Source organism: Meles meles, chromosome 16 (assembly GCF_922984935.1).
Source record: "Meles meles chromosome 16, mMelMel3.1 paternal haplotype, whole genome shotgun sequence".
Classification (NCBI taxonomy): Eukaryota; Metazoa; Chordata; class Mammalia; order Carnivora; family Mustelidae; genus Meles; species Meles meles.
The window spans coordinates 53,522,123-53,545,547 of record NC_060081.1 but is presented as its reverse complement, the minus strand read 5'-3'; the positions used below and the strand labels follow the sequence as shown (position 1 = coordinate 53,545,547).

Sequence of the window (23,425 nt, the reverse complement as noted above, 5' to 3'; positions counted from 1 at the left end):
CTTCCTCAGTAGCCTCTTTCTTCTACCCAAAGGATACCAACATCCTAAATTCTGTATAGTTTTATCATACTTCAGTATATCTATAAATCATATATTATTTGGTCTCATCTGTTTTGTTTTCATATAAATAGAATCTTAGTACACGTGTCCTTCTGTGACTTGCTTACTACTCTCGACATCCGTCCCTGAGTCACCCATGTTGTAGGTAATGTGCAGCTGCATAATTCTTTCACATGCAGTGCTGCAGAGGACCTTTTCTTCTCAAGAGTCCCTGACTAGCTTCCTGTAGACACCAGGGAATACACAAGAGGGTTTAGAATGAAGTCAGAAGATAGCAGATGACTGCTGCCTGGGCCTTTCCATCCTGAAAAGGCAGGACTCATTTTGGTTACTGAAGTTCTCAGGATGTGTCTACTGCCCTATGTGTCAATGGGACCCGTGCCCCTGTTTCTCACTGCTGAACAATCTCTGCCCAATGGAAAAAAACACTCTGCAATCTGTAAATCACTACAGGGACAATGAAGGAGCTGCCTGAGTGCCAACCATTCATGGAGGTCTGTAGGAAATAGTAAATATACAGTCAACTGATATTCAACAAAGGTGCACAGACAGATCAAAGAAAGAGGAGAGCCTTTTCAACAAACGGTACTGGAAAAACTGGATATTCCTATGTAAGACAATGAATATTAGACCATACCTTGAATAAGACTTTCTGCCTATTCCCATCAGCCAGAGTAGAAAACCTCACACTTCACAGGGATGTCAGGTAGAATATTCAGAAGGATTCTGCTTCAGCAGTGGGGTAAAATTAGCCCTAAATGAAATGCTGTTCTGTCTCCTGGCTAACAAAGCTTAAAAGCAAGGCCAGATGTGGGGCACCTGGGTGGCTCAGTGGGTTAAAGCCTCTGCCTTCAGCTCAGGTCATGATCCAGGGTCCTGGGATCCGGGGATCAAGTCCCGCATCGGGCTCTCTGTTCATCGGGGAGCCTGCTTCCCCCTCTCTCTCTCTGCCTGCCTCTCTGCCTACTTGTGATCTCTGTCTGTCACAGAGAGAGATCTGTTGAGCAGAGAGCCCGAGGCAGGACTCAATCCCAGGACCCGGGGATCATGACCTGAGCCGAAGGCAGAGGCCTTAACCCACTGAGCCACCCAGGTGCCCCAATAAGTAAAATCTTTAAAAAAGAAAAAAAAAAAAGCAAGGCCAGATGTGGGGCGCCTGGGTGGCTCAGTGGGTTAAAGCCTCTGCCTTCAGCTCAGGTCATGATCCAGGGTCCTGGGATCCGGGGATCAAGCCCCGCATCAGGCTCTCTGTTCATCGGGGAGCCTGCTTCCCCCTCTCTCTCTCTGCCTGCCTCTCTGCCTACTTGTGATCTCTGTCTGTCACAGAGAGAGATCTGTTGAGCAGAGAGCCCGAGGCAGGACTCAATCCCAGGACCCGGGGATCATGACCTGAGCCGAAGGCAGAGGCCTTAACCCACTGAGCCACCCAGGTACCCCAATAAGTAAAATCTTTAAAAAAGAAAAAAAAAAAAAGCAAGGCCAGATGATATGACTAGGAAAAAAACATATTAGAACAATTATATAACTGTATCCCGTATGTTCAAGAAGCTAGAAGACTGAAACATGCTAACTTGAGATAATAAAAGATGTAAAAAATACCTAAATCAAACTTCCATGAAAAATACAATGTCTGAGAAGAAAAATACACTGAATGAGATGAATGGCATTAGACAGTTGTGGAAGTTTAGCTAAGCTACTCCAGGGTCTTGCTGCCCCCACATACATTTTGTTTGGCCAAGTGACCTGGTGGGGCGGGGGAGGGTGCTGCTTAAAATGATACTGACCCCTCAAACAAGCCCTGTGTAGCAGCCTGCAGACTCACAAGAAAATGTAAGTTCCTGACATGACTTCCCCAAAAGCCCTTGTGATCAAGTCTCCACTGCCTCCTAGGGCCATTCCCTTGTGCATCCCTTAGAGAAAACCCCTGTGGAGCTTACCAAAACCCTGCTCTTTTGGTTTGAACTGACCTACCTGGCCTTAGCCTGGGAAACCCAAAACACTCTACCCACAAACCCTAATAAAGGCATGTCCCCAGGTCCTGCCACTCTCTCTGTCTGCATTCGGTTTTGACCTTCCTGTGTGCCCTGAAGGCATGAGGCATGCCAATGCCCTGTACTTCCTCCAGGACTTGTGAGAAATAAAATTCCCTATTTCAATTTCTTTTGTGGTCTTTTGTTGAACTTGGCTCTCCATTCAGTACCCTGCACTCCACTTCACAAATGTTAATTTAACATTAACAAACTCATAACAACAATGCAGAAGAGGCTAGTAAATCAGAATATATACAAGTAGAAACTATGCAAATGAAACATGATGAGAAAAAGGACTGAAAATAATTGTACAGAGCAACAGGAGGCTGTGGGACAATTTCAGGCAGCGAAGTGGAGGCCCAGAATAGGAGGGGAAAAACTTAAAAAAGAGGCCAAAAATACTAATTTGAGGAAAACTAAATCCATCCATTGAAGAAGCAAAATGAATTCCAAGCACAAAGAACATGAAAAAAGACATACCAACTCACAGAAAAATAAAATTGCTTAACATCTGTGATAGAAAGAAAATTGGGGTGCCTGGATGGCTCAGTTGGTTAAGTATCTCTCTCTTTTTTTTTTAAGATTTTATTTATCTGTCAGAGAGAGAGAGGACAGGCAGGGGGAGCGGCAGGGAGAGGGAGAAGCGGGAGCCCAACGCCGGACTCAATTCTAGGATCCTGGGATTATGATCTGAGCCAAAGGCAGACGCTTCACTGACAGAGCTGCCCCGGTATCTCTGAGTGTCCAACTCGTGATTTTGGCTCAGGTCATGAGATCAAGCCTTGTGTTGGGCTCACCACTTAGTGGAGTCTGAGAGTGCCTCCCCTTCTCCCTCTGCTCTCCCCACACTCGTGCATGGATATACACTCTCTCTTTCTCTGAAATAAATTTTTAAAAATCTTAAAAAAAAAAAAAAGAAAATCTCAAAAGCAGCTGGAGTGAAAAAAAGACAACTTCTACAGAAGGAACAAAGGTAAGGATGGCAGTGGATTTCCACTCAGGAATGGTGCAAGCAAGAAGACAGTGGAGTAGAGCAAGATCCTTCCGGAAAGAAGGAAACCGCTGGGGTGCCTGACTGGCTTAGTCAGCGACTCTTTACAGTGGGGTCATGAGTTTAAGCCCTACAATGGGATTGAGCTTACTGAAAGAAAGAAAGAAAGAAAGAAACAAACAAACAAACAAACAAACAAACTACTGACCTAGAATCTTTACCAAGTGAAAGTATCTTTCAAAACCCAAGGAGTGGGACTTCTGAAATGGCTTGAAGATTCTGGCAGATGCTCTCCCCAGAGAACAGCGATGAAACTGGTCTAATTGTTAAGACAACTATTTAAGGACTCTGGTAATGGACCAAATTTATACAATAAAACTGAGAAGGATTTATTTGAGAAAAATCTACTGACACTTGATGAGAACAGTGGAAATGTAGTGTTTCAGCCAGGGGCTATTCACTTGACCTTCCCTCAGTTCCATGGTATACAAAAATCTTACAAGGGAGAGGGGCTGACTCTGTTTGAGACAAAGCATAGAAAATTCTATAGGCATGGATGTCAAAAAAAGGCAGCAATGAAAGTGGCAAACATTCAGGGAATGTCAACACACCGACTAGCTAGAGATGTCAGCAGTGGCTGGCCCAGCTAGCCAGAATGCAACAGGAAAGTCAGGAGACTGAGACAACAGATGTCAATTACTATACAGCAAGAAGGCTGTGTTTTAAGGCATCTTCCTGGGGCCATGTGCAGGAGACATGTACAGGAATGCTCATGACAGGACTGTCTGCAATAGCAAGAAAATTATGAACCCCAAATGTCCATCAACAGTCCAAAGAATAAATAGCACATTTTCATATAAAGGAATCCCACTGAGCCATGAAAGTGAATGAACTTCATGGCTATCCACAACAATCTGGATGAATCTTAGGAAAAGAATAGTGAGCAAAAAAAGCAAGACCCAGAAGAACATACAGAGTGTGATTCTATTTGTGCTACTCAAAACCAAGACATTGTTTACGATATAGGCATCTGTGGTAAACCTCTACACCCGACTCCTGAGGGTTAGTGGGTGCGGAGTCTGCCTGACCAAGGACAGCAGGGTGGGGAAGAGAAGGACACGTGAAGGACATAAATGAACAGGAAGCTGTACAGCAAGAAGTCCTGTGATAGGAGAAGTCACTAACTGGGGGAAGAAAAAGGTTTCAGTAGAAGCATTTCAAAGTAAAGGAGGTACTAGTCTTATCTACATGTAGTGGAAGGGCCAACCCTGGACTGAGAATCAGAAGACCTGGACTACCCTCCAGACCTACTGTGAACTTGCACTATAACCTCAGGCAAGTTTTCACCTATGGGGCTCAGGACAGGAAGCTCAATTAAGATAACGCAGGCTGAGGAGCTTTGTCAATGCCTTCAGGGAATGGGAACGGATGAGTTTCAAGCTCATCACAGTCTCAAGTAGAGACAGATTTACCAAGACACTAATGACACTTAAGCTTCAGAACCTCACCTGCCCAAGCCCCCTTCTAAGGCCCTCAGAAGAATCCTTACCGTTTTGTGTTATTTCTCCTTCAAAGAGCCTTAAGTGGTATAAACTTTAAGCCCCACTTGACCTGAGCTCCAAAGTGGCAAAAAGCTTAACAGACAGCTAGAGGAGGTTCCTGTTTAAACTCACTATTCCTATTTAATTTTCCTGCCTCAGAAAACCACCTCCTAATTCAAACTACATTTCCTTCAGAAACTAAGAGTGTGCTCTCAAAAGAGTGTGATGAATAAGGCACCAGAAATTTCTGGCTGTGCCCTTTGTGCAGACCTCAGGATATATTGAATCTTCCTGGATAACTCAATACGGCACAAGGTTACTTTTCTAAGAAGGCCCTTTGCTAGGAAGGTGCAAACTAATTTTGGCAAATATCCTTGCTAAATATTGTAACTGGCTCAACTATGACACAACCACCTCTGTGTTGCCTCTACAACCTGTTTTTTTTTTTTTAAGATTTTATTTATTTGACAGAGATCAAAAGTAGGCAGAGAGGCAGGCAGAGAGAGAGAGAGAAGGAGGAAGCAGGCTCTCCACCAAGCAGAGTGCCCGATGCAGGGCCCGATCCCAGGACCCCGAGACCATGACCTGAGCTGAAGGCACCCAGGCACCCCACAACCTGCTTTTGAAACACTATGCAATCTTGCCCCAAGGCTAGTAGCACTGTCACACACTCCCTGCCTTCAACAGGTGTTCCTGACTCTGGTCTTCTGTACCGGGATCTGGAGAGGCACAAATGTAGGCAGGGCTGGAGCACAGGCACAATAACAAACACTATTACTTACTACCTGGCATTCTGTGGAGCCCCAAATCTCCTTGTGCTTTGTCTCCTCCATGAGTGGAGGAAAAGAAGCTGAACCACTGATCTGAGACCAGGGAGAGGAATCTGCCACCAACAGACTACTTCCAAGAAGAACAAATTATCCAGAAAGGGGGTTTGCTCAGTAGAGGCAGAGAAATTTGTGGAGTAAGTCACAATTCTTCCTCCATTAAGATGGCTATATCAACAAGGGTAAGAGTAGGACTCCTAAGAAAATGTTATTTTGAGGAAACCAAAAAGGAACATGGAATCCACATAAAACCAGCAAGGTTTCTGAAATCTTAGGTCAGCAGAAATACTGCCAGCTTGGACTGAAAGGAACAGGAAGGACATGAAATCAAAGGAGAGTACTGGACTCCCAAATGCTATTGGCAAGATGCAGGCTGACAAAAGTCACCTATAAAGTGCTACCTTTGTGTAAAAGGAAGGATGACCAAGGTGTAGCCACAAGCTTAGAGGAGAAAACTAAGAGTTTAGAGAATGAAACTAAGAGCCCAGGTGGCAGAGATAAGAGGCATGGTGGACTATTCCCAGGCCTTAAAACCTAACCCAGACCCTGGAATGTACCCAGCTGGATTTCAAAGCTACCTGAGGCTGATGACTCTTTTTTATTTTCCATCACTCCCCACCTTTCTGAAGCTGAATGTCTGTAACTGTTATGCCAGGGCCACCTTGGGTGTTGGGAGGGCAGAGCAGATAACTTCTCTCATTAGTTTCACAGGGCCACAGCTAGAGAAGACATGTGTTCAGGAGTTGTATTTAATGGATTAAAAGCCAGAGCCTTATCTATATCTGATTTAGATGATCCTGATGATGAGATTTTGGAGTTTTGAGCTAGTGAGATTTAGGACTTTTTACTGTTATCATAATAAGGTGGGGTCCTTGAGAAGGGGTGACTGTATTTTGTATGTGGGAGGAACATGAATGGGAAGCCAGAGTGTAGACTGTGGTAGGCAGAAATTTAAGATGGTTCTCATGACCTTCATCTTCTGATGTTACTCCTGTGTTCATGTAATGTTATACTGCAAAAGGGACATTATTCGAGTGAGCTTCCTCTAATCCCAAGCAGCTCTTTGCAGGCAGAGTTTTCTCTGGCTGGTATAGAAAAGAAATTCAGACAGATCTGAAGAATAAGAGAGATTCAACAACACAGGGGAGGTTTTTGTTGCTGAGATAGGGAAGGGCTGTCACAGGGCATAAACCTCTGGGAGAAGGAGTTAAACATGGTCCTGGCAGACAGCTAGCAACATGATGGGGATCTCAGTCCTACAATCCTAAGGAACTGAATTCTGCTGATAATCCTAGATGAGCTTGGGAGTGAATTCTTCCCCAGAATCTCCAGATAAGAGCCTAGTCTGACTGGTGCCTTAACTTCAGAGAACTTAACATAAATCCAGCCAATTCTACTTGGACTTCTTTTTTTTTTTTTTTAATTTGACAGAAATCACAACTAGGCAGAGAGGCAGGCAGAGAGAGAGAGGAGGAAGCAGGCTCCCTGTGGAGCAGAGAGCCCGATGACCTGAGCCGAAGGCAGAGGCTTTAACCCACTGAGCCACCCAGGCGCCCCTCTATTTGGACTTCTGACCTACAGAGCTGTGAAATAGCAACTGTGTGTTTTAAGTTACTAAATTTGTGGTAATTTTTTATATAGCAACAGAAAATGAATCCAGACTTGCTTATTAGGTCCACAAATTCTATCTCTGGACACACTGCCACTCTAGCCTATTCTGAGAACAATCCTCAGGCAGCAAGAAGAGGACCAGACTGTGGTTCTAGGGCCATCCCTTCCTAGCACGTTTCCTCATCTGAAAAATGGGTGGATAAAAGGAGAAATGCTGTAAGGAAATATATCTACACCAGCAAGTCTTTTCAAAATATCAGATGTATTGTTAATCACAACGCCCATGCCAATATCTGCTAAGAGGGACCCAGACATAGTCAAGAATAGAAAAGTAGTAACTGGCTCACCTTCCTCAGGCCGAGAATGTGGATTGCTGGAATAAATATATGCTCCTTCTCCTCCTGTTAGAAAAGTACCCAGGAAACTGCCATCCTCCTTTAAAAACAATCACAAAGAGCAGACGATATATAGCATAAACTTTACAGAATCCAAAGTCCTGCCCGTTTGTCTGTCTATAAAACCTGCTTAGTCAGCCTCACAGAGACCCAACTTTTTACATGCCTTTGGCATTGCCTGGCTCTTTGGCATGTTACTGGCCTCTCCAAGTCTAGGCATCAAAGCCTGCTACACTTGTTCATGCTCCAATGGATTTCTAGCAACTGGAGACAGCTCCCCTTCCTAAAATCTTGACCTCTAAGTTCTTTATGTCTAGGCCAATCTGAGACCTACTTTTAATAGTACTGGGAGATTAAAAAAAACACACCAAAGGTCAAATGGCAGAACGAATCCCTCTACAGTGTACCCCATTAAATGGTTATTTCTAAAGTTTTGCTGAGAGGGGAAGGATGCAAATAGGAATTGAGACAAAGAGGAACATATTCTTCAGGTTAGCCCTAAAATGAAATATTCTAGATTATCTTCATAACCTGTTTATATTTCATTTTGATACAATGTTAACATTGAGGATAAGCAGGCTGCTTACCTTCACTGCTTGCTGGGTTTTCTCAGACAATTTTACTTCATTATCTTCTACCTGTATGCAAAAGAAGTGCAAGTTTTCAGTTTCCTACTTCAGGGCAAAACTCTCCTAGGTCTCCCCCATGTTCAATATTTCTAGGACACTGACTGGGCAGTCCCTCCACCAAAACCTGTGCTCTCAGGCCCTGAAGGCCAGCAGAGCTGGGCTGCCTACTTGTCATCAAGGCTCAGAGCCCAAGGCCATGGTGTACTCTCCCTCTCCCTGGGATCTGAGGTCCAGCTAAATGAGCCTACAAGATGTGGAAATGATGTATTAGTCTCCAATTGTATTTCACTTCAGAAAAAAACAACTATTTGTAAGGATAAAGGGAAGAGAACATATTAAAATATTTTGAACATGTTCTCATTTATATGTATTCATGTTACAATAGAGGATGATTCTTGTTCATCCTTATTCACATCAGAATTGATTTTGTAAAATAGGTACTTAGACCATTATTAGACTCAGTGCTCTCATACTTTCTGTGTCCCAAGGCACCAGAGTTTTAGACCAACTCCCACTGAAGATGGGACCCTTCTACATGGAGAGACAAGACTCTGCTGTAAAAACTCAGCAGCAACCATTCTGACCAGAGAATCTACTCCTTACTATCTCTGTGACTTTGGACAGGCTGGTCAATTTCTGAGCCTTAGTACCCTCATCCATAAAATGAAGGTTTAATTTCTTTCTTTCATAATTTAATTCATAAATCACTTAGTTCATTTCTTCTGGCAATTTCCCAAGATTAGGACAGAGTTAAAGAAACTAGATTCATTTGTATAAAGAAAAAGAGCTGAGATAAAAAATTCCATTTCTGAAGAGTAGCTAGCTTAGGATCTGACATCCCACCAGGGACCCAATGAAGAGGCTCTTCCTCAAATGTTTTCTCCTCATTTAAATCCACTTCCACCAGATGAATGACACTAACCAGCCAGGAGCAGAATCTGGGTATGGCGGCTGTCAGGACTATGAAGCTGGTTTCTGTGGTAACAGTGCCATCTGCAGGAAGACCACAGACATGCCAGTTACTGCCCACTACCTGAGCCCACCTTGTAGGCCCCCAAACTCACAACCCTCCCCTTCTCAGGAGCGATGGCTCCTCTTATTAGTATACAATAAGTATGGGATAGTACACAATAACTAATAATACAATATTAGCATACAAAACCTTGGGCCCTCAGAAATTGAAAACTTCCTCATCTGGGAACAGGGAGACTAATGAAGGGAAGGAGGAAGGTTTCCCCATGTGATTAACTATTTTTTTTTTTTTCAACAAAGAGAAACACACACTTAAATGTAGAGTCCTGGGAATTAGTCCTTTTCATCTATATTTTTAATTTTTATCAAGGTAGTGCAAGGGTTAAAAAAAAAGATCTGATTATTATTTCAAATTGCTTCCTCCTGACTACCAGTAAGGCTGTACATATTCTCATATGTGTATGTGCGTGTGTGTGTGTGTGTGCACACGTGCGTGCGCACGTGTGTGTGTGAAGATAATGTTATAATTAATAACATGTTATATATAATTATACAATAATGTAGACTTATTATATATTATGATTTATACATACATAAGAACTATAACACCACATCTATTAACTTATTTTGCCAAAACAAAAACAACTCAAGTTTTGCTTTCTAAAGACCTTACAAACACTTACCCTTTTCTTTAACCAAGATCTGAGATGTCAAGAAGGATTCTGAGAAGACCACAGACCCTAAGCACCCCCTTCCTCCCAGTAAGTCAGGAATGTCGTAAACAGTCATACAAGCCTGTATCAAATGAGAAAAGAGAGTCAGGCCAGTTGTCCCTCTTAAACTTTCAGGGAGAGACCCTTAAGAAACAGATCACAAAATACTGCTCTAAGGCACATTTTGACAGAATACTCCAGAGTTTCTAAGGAAAACTCAACTTCTTCTGAACTACATCTCAGGACCAGGAGAGGACTTCAGCATTACCCATGCTCCCCTGCAACTGCTTCTGCATCAGAGACACATTTTGGCCATAGGAGTACTTCTATGTTTCTATAAATTCCCTCAAATTCCTTATCTTTCCTAAGATAATAGTCATCCTTCTTAATTGTGATGAGGCCCTGGCCTCTCAAGAGTTAGAGGTGTTTCTTTCAGGCTCTTGTACACTCGTATACTCCTTACATCCTGGCATATCCACATGCTTGCCAATTCCTTCTCTGGTTTGGGCTCAAGTTCTGAACAAGTCTGGGAAGGTGGTCATTCATTCATTACACATGTCTCCATAGATATTTCTGGATACGTGTCAATACCTACAAATGCTTCTTTCAGTACCAAGAAAATGAAAAGAAAACTACTTAAGCTTTTATGGCAAGACAAATAAAAATAGAGGCCTTAGTAGGCTGGAAAAAAACCCTGAAACAACACAAGAGAGATCTCTTGAATGGCTGATAAACAAGCCCTAATTTATGTTAGAACTAAAGAAAACAGAACAACTTCAGGGGGAATCTAGCAGAAGAAATGCAGAAAATGGTATGAGCCAGAGCCAGGGTCTGGAATGACAGAAGATCTGGTAAGGGACATGGGATAAGTAGCACAATGAGCACTCTCAGGTCCTGTCTCCTCCTGGCCTGATGTTGCTGAATGGCCATGTGCAGAGTTCCTGAAACAGAGCCTATTTTCAATACACTGTGATCCTAGCCTGGGATCCCTATTCCAGGTTCAGGGCAGAGACAAAAGATGTGGGGCTCTTGAAGAAATTGCTAGATTCCCAAATACAAAAGGGAGGAAGAAGAGTTGAGGAAAAAAACTGTTAAAGCCAAAGTGGTTAATTTTTCACGTTGTTATGAAAAAAGGATGTATAAAAGTGATAGGGAGGCTTTTACATTTTAGTTAACTTTCTGATTAGGCCTGACAACTGGGAGTTTTTGTTTTGTTTTTGTTTTTGTTTTTAATCTAAATCTGCTTCAAAGAGTTTTGAACATGTGAAGACACGAAGCCTTCTTGGCCTGCACGGTCTCTCTTAATTGACAGTGGGAACCCCACTTTTGTTTCCAGATCAAAGAGGAAGACAATCCAGTGGGTTATACTCAATACCTTACTTTTATACTTGCCTTCTAATATTGAGGAAGAGGAGAAAGAAAATTGAAAGGCACAACTTCATTTCTACTTGAAAAGGAGGACAAGATTTATACAGAAAACAATTTTCTCTCTCTTCTTTCCTATTTCATTAGTGGCTGCTGAAAGTGTACTTAACACACCAGTATGATTCCACTGGGCTCCTGATCACCTTCTACCGTGCAAAGGACCTTCCAGAGCACTGCAAAGGAGTCTAAATAGAGATATCAGGGCTTACAGTCTGGCAAGTAGATAAAGTACTAACACCTAATATCAGGAAGCATCTCCTAACATCCTGATGATGTCACCATGAAGTCTCTTAGTTCTAAATGAGCATCAACACAAAATGCTGATGACACAGGGAGCAGACACTTTATAAAAGGAGAACTTAACAACCTTAAGAAGTTACTCTTGCTATGCTACTCTGTAGATGAGATGATACTACTGCTTTCCCACTGGTGATGGTGGCAGGCCGCACTTGCACCGAGTCATCCACACCTGCACACCAAGTTCCTGGTGACAAAAGCTCACCCGAATTAAGGCTCATCAGTAGCCACAGAACAGACTCAAGGTGTAATCTGTGCCCATGTATTCTGCAACCAGAATCTTGGCTGGATAACTACCATACTCTCATGCATTGCTTGCCAATCTTCTGCATATTAGGATGCACTGAGCTAAGTGGAGAACTTGGCTTGTGACCAGGAGCAACTGGTCTAGAAACTCGGCTCCCCCAGGCCATGCCAGCCAGCTCACCTGGGGACCAATATTTCTGCATCTCTAAACCATGCCGCTGTCCCATCAGGGTGCCCCCAGAAAATGGGCTGGAAAGTTCTGCTCTGACTACCCACTTCACTGGAGACTTAGGCCCCCAGTTTTTTGTTTCTTTTTTTATTTACACAGACCATCGTAAGGGCATCAATTAAGGCCCTGGAACACAGAGAATCCACTGAAAACTCATCGGTCTGTGTTAAGACAGGCTTATCCTCAGCTCACATTTCCACATGAGGTCAGAGAAGTCTCAGTCAATTGGAGGAAGCCTTCCTAATCTTAGGCAGAAGTGTCTCTCCCAGCCCCCAGATAAGACTCTGGACCATGGGAAGCTAAGGCATGGGATATGATGCGGACCTTGTACAGCCACCTGGGCACCCTTAAAATCACAGGCTCACTATGACTGCAGATGGAACGCTCCTGAGAACAGATCAGTTTCCTCAGGGACAGACTGTCCAAGGCTCCCACCTACTCCTGTCTGACCCCTTGCAGATGTCCCTCTTTAGGCCACTCCCCGACAGCTGACTTGTAACAGCCCTGCTTACCGTCTTTACATAGTATAAGCCATCTTCACTGTCCAGAGGCACAATCCTAGAAGAGGAAGAGACAGGAGAAACATATATTACAATTACAATGTTCTTTTCTCAACTTGGCAACAACCCACAGACCCAGATTTCTTTCAGGGCTTTCCAAAGCACTGGGCGACATGTAGGCAGAATTAGTATACAGGCCACTGGAAGGAATTAGGTCCACCCCCTACTCCCATGCCTCGGTCTTTCAAGGGGAAGCACTCAGAGTATAGCATCTCAGCTGAGTATAGCAAGTCCCAGGCCCAATCCTGGCACGATGTCATTGCCAGAACTCTAAGAAGACCACCCACATCAGCAGTTACAAGACAGCCTCTCTTCACTTCTTGTTCCTAAAACTTGCCCCAAAAGAGCATGCATCACAAACATACACTTACCTTCCCTGATTATTCACAGCATGGATATGAAAAGCCATCTTGGAGCTATAGACCCAAAACAAAATAAAAAGTCAGTCTGTTCTTGCTAACCACACTGCTGGCCACCACCCACCCCCCAGACACCTGCTGCTGCAGTGCAACTGTGCTGGGCCTTCATGGCACATTTGCCAAGTGTGGGGCCAGCGTCTGACTCCAGTCACAGCTCTGCCTCTGTGCAGATTCTCAGGGCTGGCTTGACTCTTGGACAGAGCAGGAGAGACCCATGTGCTAGAACTGTTGCCTACTGCAGATAGGGAAGACCCTCTACTGGCCCACGGCCTCCTGCTCCACACCTGTGACATATTGTCCTGATCCTCCTCTTCTTTACTACCTTTGAGTCAAACTGCCATCCCTGCTCGGAGCCCAAGCAGAGACACCAAGTCCTGTGTTCCTCTCAGGAGATGATTTGCTAATCTGATGTAGTGTAAGGTACTCAGTCAAGTGACCTTGTGGAGAGAAGGGAATGGGGCTCCAGATGGAACTCCCATTGCCTGGTGTTCTTTTCTTGTTCCTTCCTCCAGCTAGGGAAGTATGCCCAGGACTAAAAGGCTTTGCATGCCCTGATAGAAAGGTAGCCTGCCCTGGAAAGGCTGTGTGGCCTACTCAAAGCTCCGAGGAAAGGAAGAAGGGAATGACTATGCCAGCCATGTGGATGGTGACACAGAAGCCCTCCCCCCACCCCCCAATGCGATAGCAGCTAACATCTACATGCTTAGTCACTCTGCATGGTGGGAAGACAAGGAAACAGATGTACAGAGAGCGCCTTGTCTTACCCAAAGTCACACAACTAGAAAGCAAAGGAGTTTCCTCAAACTCAGGTCTGCCAGGAATAGATAATCCAGGCCAGCACAAGGCCTTAAGGAAACAAACTCCTATCCCTCTCATCTCATGGCCGGAACTATAAGATCCAGAAGACCCAGAAGAAAGAGGCCTGAAGCCTTACACCAGAAAGATCTGGCTCTTCCCTCCACTCCTGGAGCTGAAGCAATAAAATTCTTGTTAGATCAACTTTTTAAATGTTCTTTCTTACTACCCAGGGCTGTAGATGTAAGAAAAAGTGGGGCATGGAGCTGAGGCACCACAGGGCACAACCCATAAGTATTCTAAGAAAATTCCCCAGTGTCGCTGGTGTCTTTTGCCTCTTTTGCCAGAAAGTGCACCAAGTGGTCCTCATACAGGATGGGTGGAGGGTTAGATAGATTGGGTTCATTAAAGTTTGGCTACAGACACAGACCACATAGGGCCCTGTGATGTGCCAGGAGATGTATGATGGCTGGACTGCTAGCAAGCTTGAATCCCAGAGCTTCTAGCTCCTGAGACAAAGCCAGGCTCAGGGTGTCTATTACCTGAGAGGCATCGGAGGCCCAAGGCTAGGGTCTCCTAAGCAGGAACTGTCTCTATGTGCCCAGGGACCCTGACCCTAACAAACCTCACCCCTCATGTCCCTGCTTCACCTTTCTAATCTCTAAACCCGGGTCCTTCAGGTCTCTGATGCTTCTGCCATTGATCTGCCTCCCATTCTGGCATCAGGAAATGTGTGTGACTCTTTCTCATAGTTCCTCCATCTTTGGCTCCCTGGCCTCTCAAAGCCCTGATCATGAATGTTTGTCTTTCAGATATCCTCTTATTTTACTGGAACATTTCTCAGAGGGAAGATGGAATATCAAATACAAGACAGAAAAGGGTCTTTATTTAATAAAACATTAAAAATAACTCCTTATAGAAAATAGCAACCATTGCTTACCGTAGGGCTGCCTTAAACTGCATCAACTCAAAAAAATCTAACCCAGATCCCAGGGTCTGCTCGGCTACCTCCTTCGCCTATAAAAGCAATGATAAAACAGAGACAATTAGCTTTCACAGCAAGAAAGAGTACACATCACTGATAGGAAGTACCCTTCTAACATTTGGCCAGGAGAACACTGCCCCCCTCCCCTCTACATGACTGCTTTGTACACATCAATAGATCAAAGTGAAAACATTGTGTTAAGGGAAACAGGTGCCTGCTTTCTTTGGGCTGGGTTCACAGGAAACACTTCATTCAGGCAGGTGGGCACTGGAACCTGATCTACTGTAATCAGCCAGGATGATGCCATTGTGAGGTCTGGAAAAGGGTTTCCTCCTCCCCTCTCCCTTGCCTCTCCCTTGCCCCTAGGGGAGACTACTGCCCTTGGAGTTTCTGCCAGATGCTAAGAATATTTAAATACCTAGATTTACAAAAGATCACTTAAAAAGAAAAAGTGTGAGAACTGATAAGCCTTCAGCTAAAGGGCTGAGAAATTCCAAGTTGCCAGGGATCCAGTTCAAGTGAGGAGGGAAGATGGCAGGGAGCTGGTGACTACGGCTACGGTCTCGGTGGTATCTACATCATACACAACCTTTCCAATATCAAATGGCTTCCTTCAGGAAAGGTCCTATTGGCATTGGGAGGCATCAAGCCGACTCTTCTCATCTCCTTACTGGGTCAGATATAGGAATCCAACTCAGCAGGGCAGGTTAACCGCAAAACAGCAAGGAAGAGAACGGTCAAAGAATGAGAACACACGTGCTTGTCTAGGAAAGGCAATCAGATTTTCTAATTTTTAGGTTTTTTTTTTTAAAAAAACACTGAATTATAGGAAATCTCACTATGTAGCTCAAGACAAACTTACCTAACTCTATTAAATTCACAGCAGAAAAATCTATATTTTTATTTTTTAACTTTTAAAGAGCTAGTTAAAAAAAAAAAACTAGAAAGTAAAACAGTAGGCTACAGAATGACTTTTCTTTAACACGACCAGATATCTACAACGAAGTGCTGATTAGCAGTCGGTCATTCCTGGGACAAGGGCAGTTCAGTCACAGGCAGCAGAAGCTCAGAGCTCTCCAGGCACCTTTGTCTGGCACCAGCTCCACCGAGGCCCAGGCTCACACAAAACTGACTACTACCAGGTGTCCAAAGCCAAAACACATGGATAGGAAGGCTTACACTGAAATTACTACTAAGGAAAGAGAAACGTGGTGTTGAAATTACCTTTGTTAGACTGGAAGTTTTAGCATAACATGCAATGCCAGCCAAAACAGCCTCTATAACAGCAGCATACACCTGGGACAAGAGCCTACTTTAGAACAAAAAATATGGGTTAACTACAGCATCACAAGGTTCCAACAAAAGCTGCATGCACATAAATGACATTCCCTAAGGAACTGATTTTTTAAAAGAATGAGAAAAGTGCAAAAACAGAACTCATTGATTTCTAAGCCTTTTATAAAGATTTATTTATTATGTCAGAGAGAAAGTGTGTGCGTGCATGGGGAGCATGGCGAGGGGCAAAAGGAGAGAGACGGAATTTCAAGCCGACTCCCTGCTGAGCACAGAGCCTGACTCAGGGCTTGATCCTAGGACCCTGAGTCCTGAGATGATGATGATGTGAGCTGAAACCAAGAGTTAGATGCTTAACCAACTGAGCCACCCAGGCACCCCTGATTTCTAACCTTTTAAAAGCCGTGAGCCCCACGTGATTTATACTTTGCTCTCTTTTTTTTTTAAGTTTTGTAGAGCTTTTTTTTTTTTTAAAAAATTATTCATTTGAGAGAGAGAGAGAGAGAGAGTGAGCGAGTGCAGAGGGAGAGAATCTCAAGCAGACTCCATGCTGAGCACAGATCCCAGTTTGAGACTTGATCTCATGACCCTGAGATCATAACCTGAGCTGAAGCCAAGAATAAGTCTCTTAACCAACTGTGCAACCGAGGTGTCCCTATACTTTGCTCTTAATAAACCATGATAAGAAAAGCCAACTCTGCTCAGAAGACCAACCCTCCCTGTTTGTGATCCAACTGAAGAGAACTCTGCGGGCTCCCTAGCCCCTGAGTCTGAATCCCTTCAGTGTCTTGGTACAGACTTTCTGCTTTTTTGGGACCAACCACACCATACATTCATGTCATCTCCTCCCAGGCTTACAAACTGCTACTGGAACTTCAGGAGCAAAAGAGATTACCTCAGAGGAGAAGATGAGCTCCACTTAAATTTAAATTACCAGCTGCACACCACTTTTCAAGTAGCTTACCTGATCCAGAGAATAGAGTGTGCTCCTGAGGGCAAACATTCCTTTCCTAAAGCTCCCTGCTCCTCACTCACCAATCCTGCCCTTTCTCTTGGACTTCTCACTTCCCCAAGTGATTTTAAGGAGGTTTCTTCCTTCTCAGCATTTTGGGCCAAATAAATTTTTTGTCATGGAGTCTGTCCTGTGCACTATAGGATGTTCAGCAACACCTCTATCCACCCCTAGCCTCTATCCATTAGATGCCAGTAGTACCCTCAGTTGGGATAACAAAAATGTCTCCAGACACTGTCAAAGGTCGCTGGGGGTGGGGCTGGAGGAAGAGGAGCAGTAAAACTGCCCTTGGTTGAGAATCACTCCCTTATGGGAGAGAGATTTGGGATCTTATCAGGATAATTATAGAGAGAAGGGGTTCATCCACAAGGCCCTAAAAGGCAGGGAAGATGCCTGGCAAGAAGATGATAAAGACTTGCCAAAGACTATGTCAACATTTATGCCTGAGAATCTTGTAACAAGTAAAGGAAGGTGACCAGAGCTGGAAAGCAGGAAGGAACCCAGAAATGATCTGGTCTAACTCTCATCTTACAGAAGAAGCAAGTAGGGCCTCAGGAGGTGTAGTAAACTGTCCAAGGCATAGAAAATGAATGGCAGGTCTGCCGTCAGCCTGGTGCTTTTCCATTGTACCATGTCACATAGCCAATTCCTTTAATTTCCTCCTTGGTTCCCACACCACACCTCTATATTTTAGGGAAGAGATTTGAGTTGGGTAGAAGAAAAAAAGATGGAAAAAGCATACATAACAAAATGACAGCTCCCAAGGATCAACATATCCTTAAGACTGTTGGCCAGGCCACAACAGAGGGGTATGTCTTGGCAGGAAGGGGCCTGGCAGGGGCACTGACAATGAGCGTGGCCACTTCCAAGTAAGATCAGAATCCTTCACACCCTGGCACAAATACCGAAGACATAAAGATGCCCTTCCTCCTCTCCCCACCCAGCTTGACTCACTCAGTACCAAAATGTTTTGGCCCCTCACTGCTTGGCTTTCTCCTATACAAACCCCAGACAACAGCTGAATGCAAAGCCACCTGGCTACAGGCTTATAAAATGGCCTGAATGGGAGGCCTGAGACTCATGCCTGAATGGCGCTGCCATTGCCTTCACTAAGACTCCATAAGGCCCAAGTTCTACCAGCTCTGTGATTCACCAAGTCTCCACGTGTACGCTCAAGCACTGGTCAATACTAGTCCCTGAAGCAGGGCACCAATGAATTTGGTTAGGAGAAATGCTTAAGTGTCCAGAATGAAGATCCAGTGGCTAAGCACAGCTGGCACATAAGTACCAGCAGGTACAGGGGTGCCTGGGTGGCTCAGTCAGTTAAGCATCTGACTCTCGATTTTGGCTGCGGTCATGATCTCAGGGTCATGAGATCAAGCCCCACATTGGGCTCCATGCCCGGTGTGGCTTATGCTTAAGATTCTCTATCTCCCTCTCCCTCTGCCCCTTCCCACACTGCTTGTGTGTGTGCGTGCACACACACTCTTGCTCTCTCTTAAAAAACAAACAAACAAGTAGTACCAGCATGTACAAAGTGAGAATGTGGCTGACATGCTGCTAAAGGGCAGAAAACCCACACACTAAAAAACTGCATACACATTAATTACAGCTATACAAAACCTAAATGTAGAATTTTTAAAAACCCAGTAAGATACACAGGTAAGATACTAATGGATAGTGCCAAAGAGGAGGAATTATGGCTGATCTTGTTTTTCCTTTTTTTCTTTTCTATTTCCCGAATTTTCTGTAGTATGATTATATTCCTTACACTGTATTTTTTCAGATACAGCCAGGTAGTTCCTACTCCAGAGATTCTGATTCAGTAATTCTGGGAACTACTGAATCCTGAGAATCATATATTTATAAAAAGATGCTTAGACGATTCTTTGTGGTCTGTCACTATTGGCCTTTGGGAAGCACTTGTCTAGACGCCAGTAGTTTACGCTAGAATATTTAATTAGGTAATAACAGAATTCTATTATGTTCATATTTCTGATGGAAAACTCTTTTTTGGAATTCAGTAGTTCCAGCATTGTTATGGATTGAATTGAGTCCTTCTAAAACTCATAATGAAACTCTAATCTTCAATGTGACTGTATTCGGAGACAGGACCTTTAAGAAGGTCACTGAAGTTAAACGAGGTCGTGAGAGTAGGGACCTAATCCAGTAGGACTGGTATCCTTATAAGAAGAGGAAAAGACACCGGAGATTTCTGTTTCTCCACACGAGCTCAGAGGAAAGGCCAGATGAGGACACAACAAGGAGGTGGTGGTCTGCAACTCAAGGAAAGAGGCATCACCAGAAACCAATCCTGCTGGTACCTGGAACTTGGACTTCAAGCCTCCAGAATTGTGAGAAAATAAATTTCTCCTGTTTAAGCAACCCAATCTGTGATATTTTGTTATGGTAGCCCAAGCAGAATAACACAAACATTACTGAGTTTCTTTCTTTCTTTAAAATTAACATATAACGTATTATTTGCTCCAAGGGTACAGGTCTGTGACTCATCAGTCTTAAACAATTCACAGCGCTCACCATAGCACATACCCTCCCCAATGTCCATAACCCAGCTACCCTATCCCTACCCCCACCTCCAGCAACCCTCAGTTTATTTTGTGAGATTAAGAGTAGTAAGTTTATTTCTTATCTTTGGTTTCCCGTTATATGTAGGGGGAGCAAAGTCAACACTGGACCTTTTTAAAGTTGCACAGCCTTGGGGTACCTGGGTGGCTCAGTGGGTTAAGGCTTCTGCCTTCAGCTCAGGTTATGATCCCAGGGTCCTGGGATCAAGCCCCGAGTTGGGCTCTCTCCTCAGTGGGGAGCCTGCTTCCCCCTTCTCTGCCTACTCCCCCCCCCCACCTACTTGTGATCTCTGTCAAATAAATAAAAATTTTAAAAAGTAAATAAAAATAAATAAAGTTGCACAGCCTGAGTTCAGATCCCAGTACTATTCCCTAAGCCTACGAGTCAAATCCAGAGGAAACACTGCTCAGACCAGACGTGGTTTCAACATAGATTCTCCCAATGTGTTTTAGGATGTTTTATTTTGGGGATTAAAAAATGTACTATGTAGAAGACATAGTAAGAAGAATCACACCATTGAAATGGGTTTGCAGAGAAGTCTCTGAGTTCTGGAGAGAAAAGCATATGGCAAAGCTAGCAGGACTCCAAGCTGAGAGACAGGGCTAGGAAACCACAGCTCTGCTCACCACTTCACCCAAATGTCCTACCCACTGCTGATCTCAAAAGAGTTAGAGGGGTAGCCACAACTTCTGAGTAACTCAACATTAAGAAAATATAAAATAGAAATGAAGACTTACATTTGCTCAGTTTTCTTGGGCAGCTTATTCTCATCACCTGTAACAAAGGACCATGAATTAAGTGTGACAAGATCATGCATCCTGCAAACACTTCACAAGGAGGCTAGAATTTCTTAATTCGAAGGAGATGTTAAGAACTACATTTTTTTTTCTTTTGGGTTAAATACAGTATAATCACAACAGCTTTTCCCAGAATCCTCCTAGATCTTCACCCTTGACACTGATTTTGACCACCCACTCAGCATCACCTGTGAACATCAGAGAAGATGTGGGGAATCTTAGGCTCTGGAATGTTTTCACCTTTATTTTTAATTTTTTTAAATTATGAGGTATAATTAAGTAGGCTCAGTTCTGACTCTTTTATCATCTCCTTAATTAGCTGACCCTTAATTATCATGCTTCTTTCAGAGTTTTCCAGCTTATACAGCAACACCCAGGTGAAAACCTGGTTTCTGCTGTATTCTGTTCTGTGGAGCAGTGCTGAGATCCTCATTTATTCTAGAGGTTCTTCTCTAGGTCTCTTTGGATATCTGCAACTTCTGGTACCCTAGCAAGAAGGGTAGCCCCAGTGCACCTGATCTTTCTGGAGGGCCCTGCAGCATGGAACACTTGCTCCCTTCTACCTTCTAGAAGGGTGGAAGGTACTCTTCTACCACGGCCCTTCTTCACCAGGCACCTGGCTGACTCACCCAAACTCTCACTGTAGCCCGTATCTCCTGCTATCCAACTGGGACTCACTCATCTTTGCCTTCCCTCTAACACTGAGCACACGGTCTCACACATGGTTAGACAATATACATGTTGAGCTGATAATTATTCCTCCAGAAATACATTCTTTGAGAAATGTGTTAGGTGTATCAACCTCCAACTGCATTGAGAGAGGGAGTTAGAGGCCTACTAAATGGATATCATAAGCTTCTGAGGAAAGCAGTTAATGATGAATCCATTTCTAATTTATGGGAGATATTATTCATTAGGGAAGCTGATGAACTGAGAACTTACAGGGACTTACCCAAGTAAGGAACATAAGTCGCTCCAAAAAAGTATGTTCTTGAACAAGCAAGGGGTCCCTTTGGTGAGACACACTGTACTACCTGGATGTCAGAAAAGAAAGTAAAAAAAAAAGAGTAGGGACTTAGGTGTGTACTGCTGAAAAATGGAAATTATATCATGCATGGAAATCAATTTTATCTCACCAATAGCTGATTCATTATTTTTTAAAGGCACAGAGGAAAAGATCACCTTTAATTATTGTTTTTCCAGAAGCATTTTGTGTTGTGTATTCTTTTTCAAGGTTTTATTTATTTATTTATTTGAGAGAGAAAGTGAGAGACAGAGAGAGATAGACAGGCACAAGCAGGGGGAGAGGCAGGCAGAGGGAGAGGGAGAAGCAGGTTCCCAGTGGAGCCACCTAGGTGCCTCTTGTGCTGTGTTTTTAACTTTGGCTATATTGTGAGATTGCTATTGGGTCAGCTCATGATGCTAATGAATTCACAACTTAGAAGGGAAAGAGAAAATGTGCTTGGGTTTTGATTGCCATTAATAGTCCAGAACTTTCACAGTGAGTACTTTGGCTGACATGACAGGGAAATGTGTGGAAGCAGCTACAAATTCAGAAAAGGAGGGTGTGCCCCAGGTCCCCACTTCTATTTGCATTTCATCTCTGTACATAAGCCTTGGAAAGAGATTTAAAAATTCTTATTCTTTGGAGCACCTAGGTGGCTCAGTTAGTTAAGCAGCTGCCTTCAGCTCAGGTCATGAACATAGGGTCCTGGGATTGAGCCCTGTATCAGGCTCCCTGCTCAGTGGGAGTCTGCTTCTCTCTCTCCCTCTGCTTCTCTCCCCTGGCTTGTGCTCTCTCACTTGCATGCTCTCTTTCTCTCAAATAAATAAATAAATAAATAAATAAATAAATAAATAAAATCTTTAAAAAAATTCTTATTCTTCTTCCCTGTTTGTTTATTTATACAAAGATGGATACAGATGTCCTTTTCTTTTGAAAATCCAGCACCTTATCAGGGTTCCCAGGCTATGAGTTATAAAACACAAAAATGCTACCATCAGTACTAAAGCAAAAGAAATTAGTGCAATATATAAAAAAATAGCTAAATGTGACACAAATATTCATTCTACTCCAATCTTTGAAGAAGTCACAAGAGAATGCAGGGCATTTTTCTGTAATATTGTAAACACTGTGAATCCAAGTTAAAGATGTGTAATAAGGATTGTCTGGCCTACTCTATAATTCACCATAGTGCATATGATCAATATTGCCATGACCCTAAATAAAAACGCATGTGCATATTTCTATTTGTTGGTTAACTGGCATATTTCCTCAACAGAACATGTTTCTTGGGTTTCCAAATTTCCCCCAGTTGAAAGTTTCTTTTCTTTTTCTTTTTTTCCATTTTATTTATTTTTTCAGCGTAACAGTATTCATTCTTTTTGCACAACACCCAGTGCTCCATGCAAAACGTGCCCTCCCCATTACCCACCACCTGTTCCCCCAACCTCCCACCCCTGACCCTTCAAAACCCTCAGGTTGCCCCAACCTCCCACCCCTGACCCTTCAAAACCCTCAGGTTGTTTTTCAGAGTCCATAGTCTCTTATGGTTCGCCTCGCCTCCCCAATGTCCATAGCCCGCTCCCCCTCTCCCAATCCCACCTCCCCCCAGAAAGTTTCTTTTAAAGTGCCATTTGTATAAAGAATATGTGGGACATATATACAATGGAATACTATGCAGCCATCAAAAGAAATGAAATCTTGCCATCTGCAACAACGTGGATGAAACTAGAGGGTATTATGCTGAGTGAAGTAAGTCAATTAGAGAAAGACAATTATCATATGATCTCTCTGATATGAGAATTTGAGAGGCAGGGCGGGGGGTTGCGGGGGTAGGGAAAGAAAAAGTGAAACAAGATGGGATCAGGAGGGAGACAAACCATAAGAGACTCTTCATATCACAAAACAAATTGAGGGTTGCTGGGCGGTGGGGGAGTGGGGATAGGGTGGTTGGGTTATGGACACTGGGGAGGGTATGTGCTATAGTGAGTGCTATGAATTGTGAAGTC

General features: G+C 43.6%; 1 protein-coding gene across 4 annotated transcripts in view; it reads right to left on the bottom strand.

The window, feature by feature from the left end:
- The window catches only part of DNAAF9 (dynein axonemal assembly factor 9), a 175,689-nt gene that overhangs the window by 58,028 nt on the left and 94,236 nt on the right, over positions 1 to 23,425 (bottom strand). For 3 of the 4 annotated variants that reach the window (XM_045980797.1, XM_045980795.1, XM_045980798.1), the window contains 10 exons: positions 21,366 to 21,447; positions 20,354 to 20,390; positions 15,950 to 16,037; positions 14,681 to 14,757; positions 12,898 to 12,942; positions 12,479 to 12,524; positions 9,740 to 9,851; positions 9,007 to 9,077; positions 8,043 to 8,093; positions 7,408 to 7,495 (listed from right to left, as the gene is read on the bottom strand). In XM_045980797.1, the coding sequence (XP_045836753.1) occupies positions 7,408 to 7,495; positions 8,043 to 8,093; positions 9,007 to 9,077; positions 9,740 to 9,851; positions 12,479 to 12,524; positions 12,898 to 12,942; positions 14,681 to 14,757; positions 15,950 to 16,037; positions 20,354 to 20,390; positions 21,366 to 21,447 (697 nt within the window). The remainder of the gene's footprint in view (positions 1 to 7,407; positions 7,496 to 8,042; positions 8,094 to 9,006; positions 9,078 to 9,739; positions 9,852 to 12,478; positions 12,525 to 12,897; positions 12,943 to 14,680; positions 14,758 to 15,949; positions 16,038 to 20,353; positions 20,391 to 21,365; positions 21,448 to 23,425) is intronic. The other variant, XM_045980796.1, reaches the window with a different exon arrangement.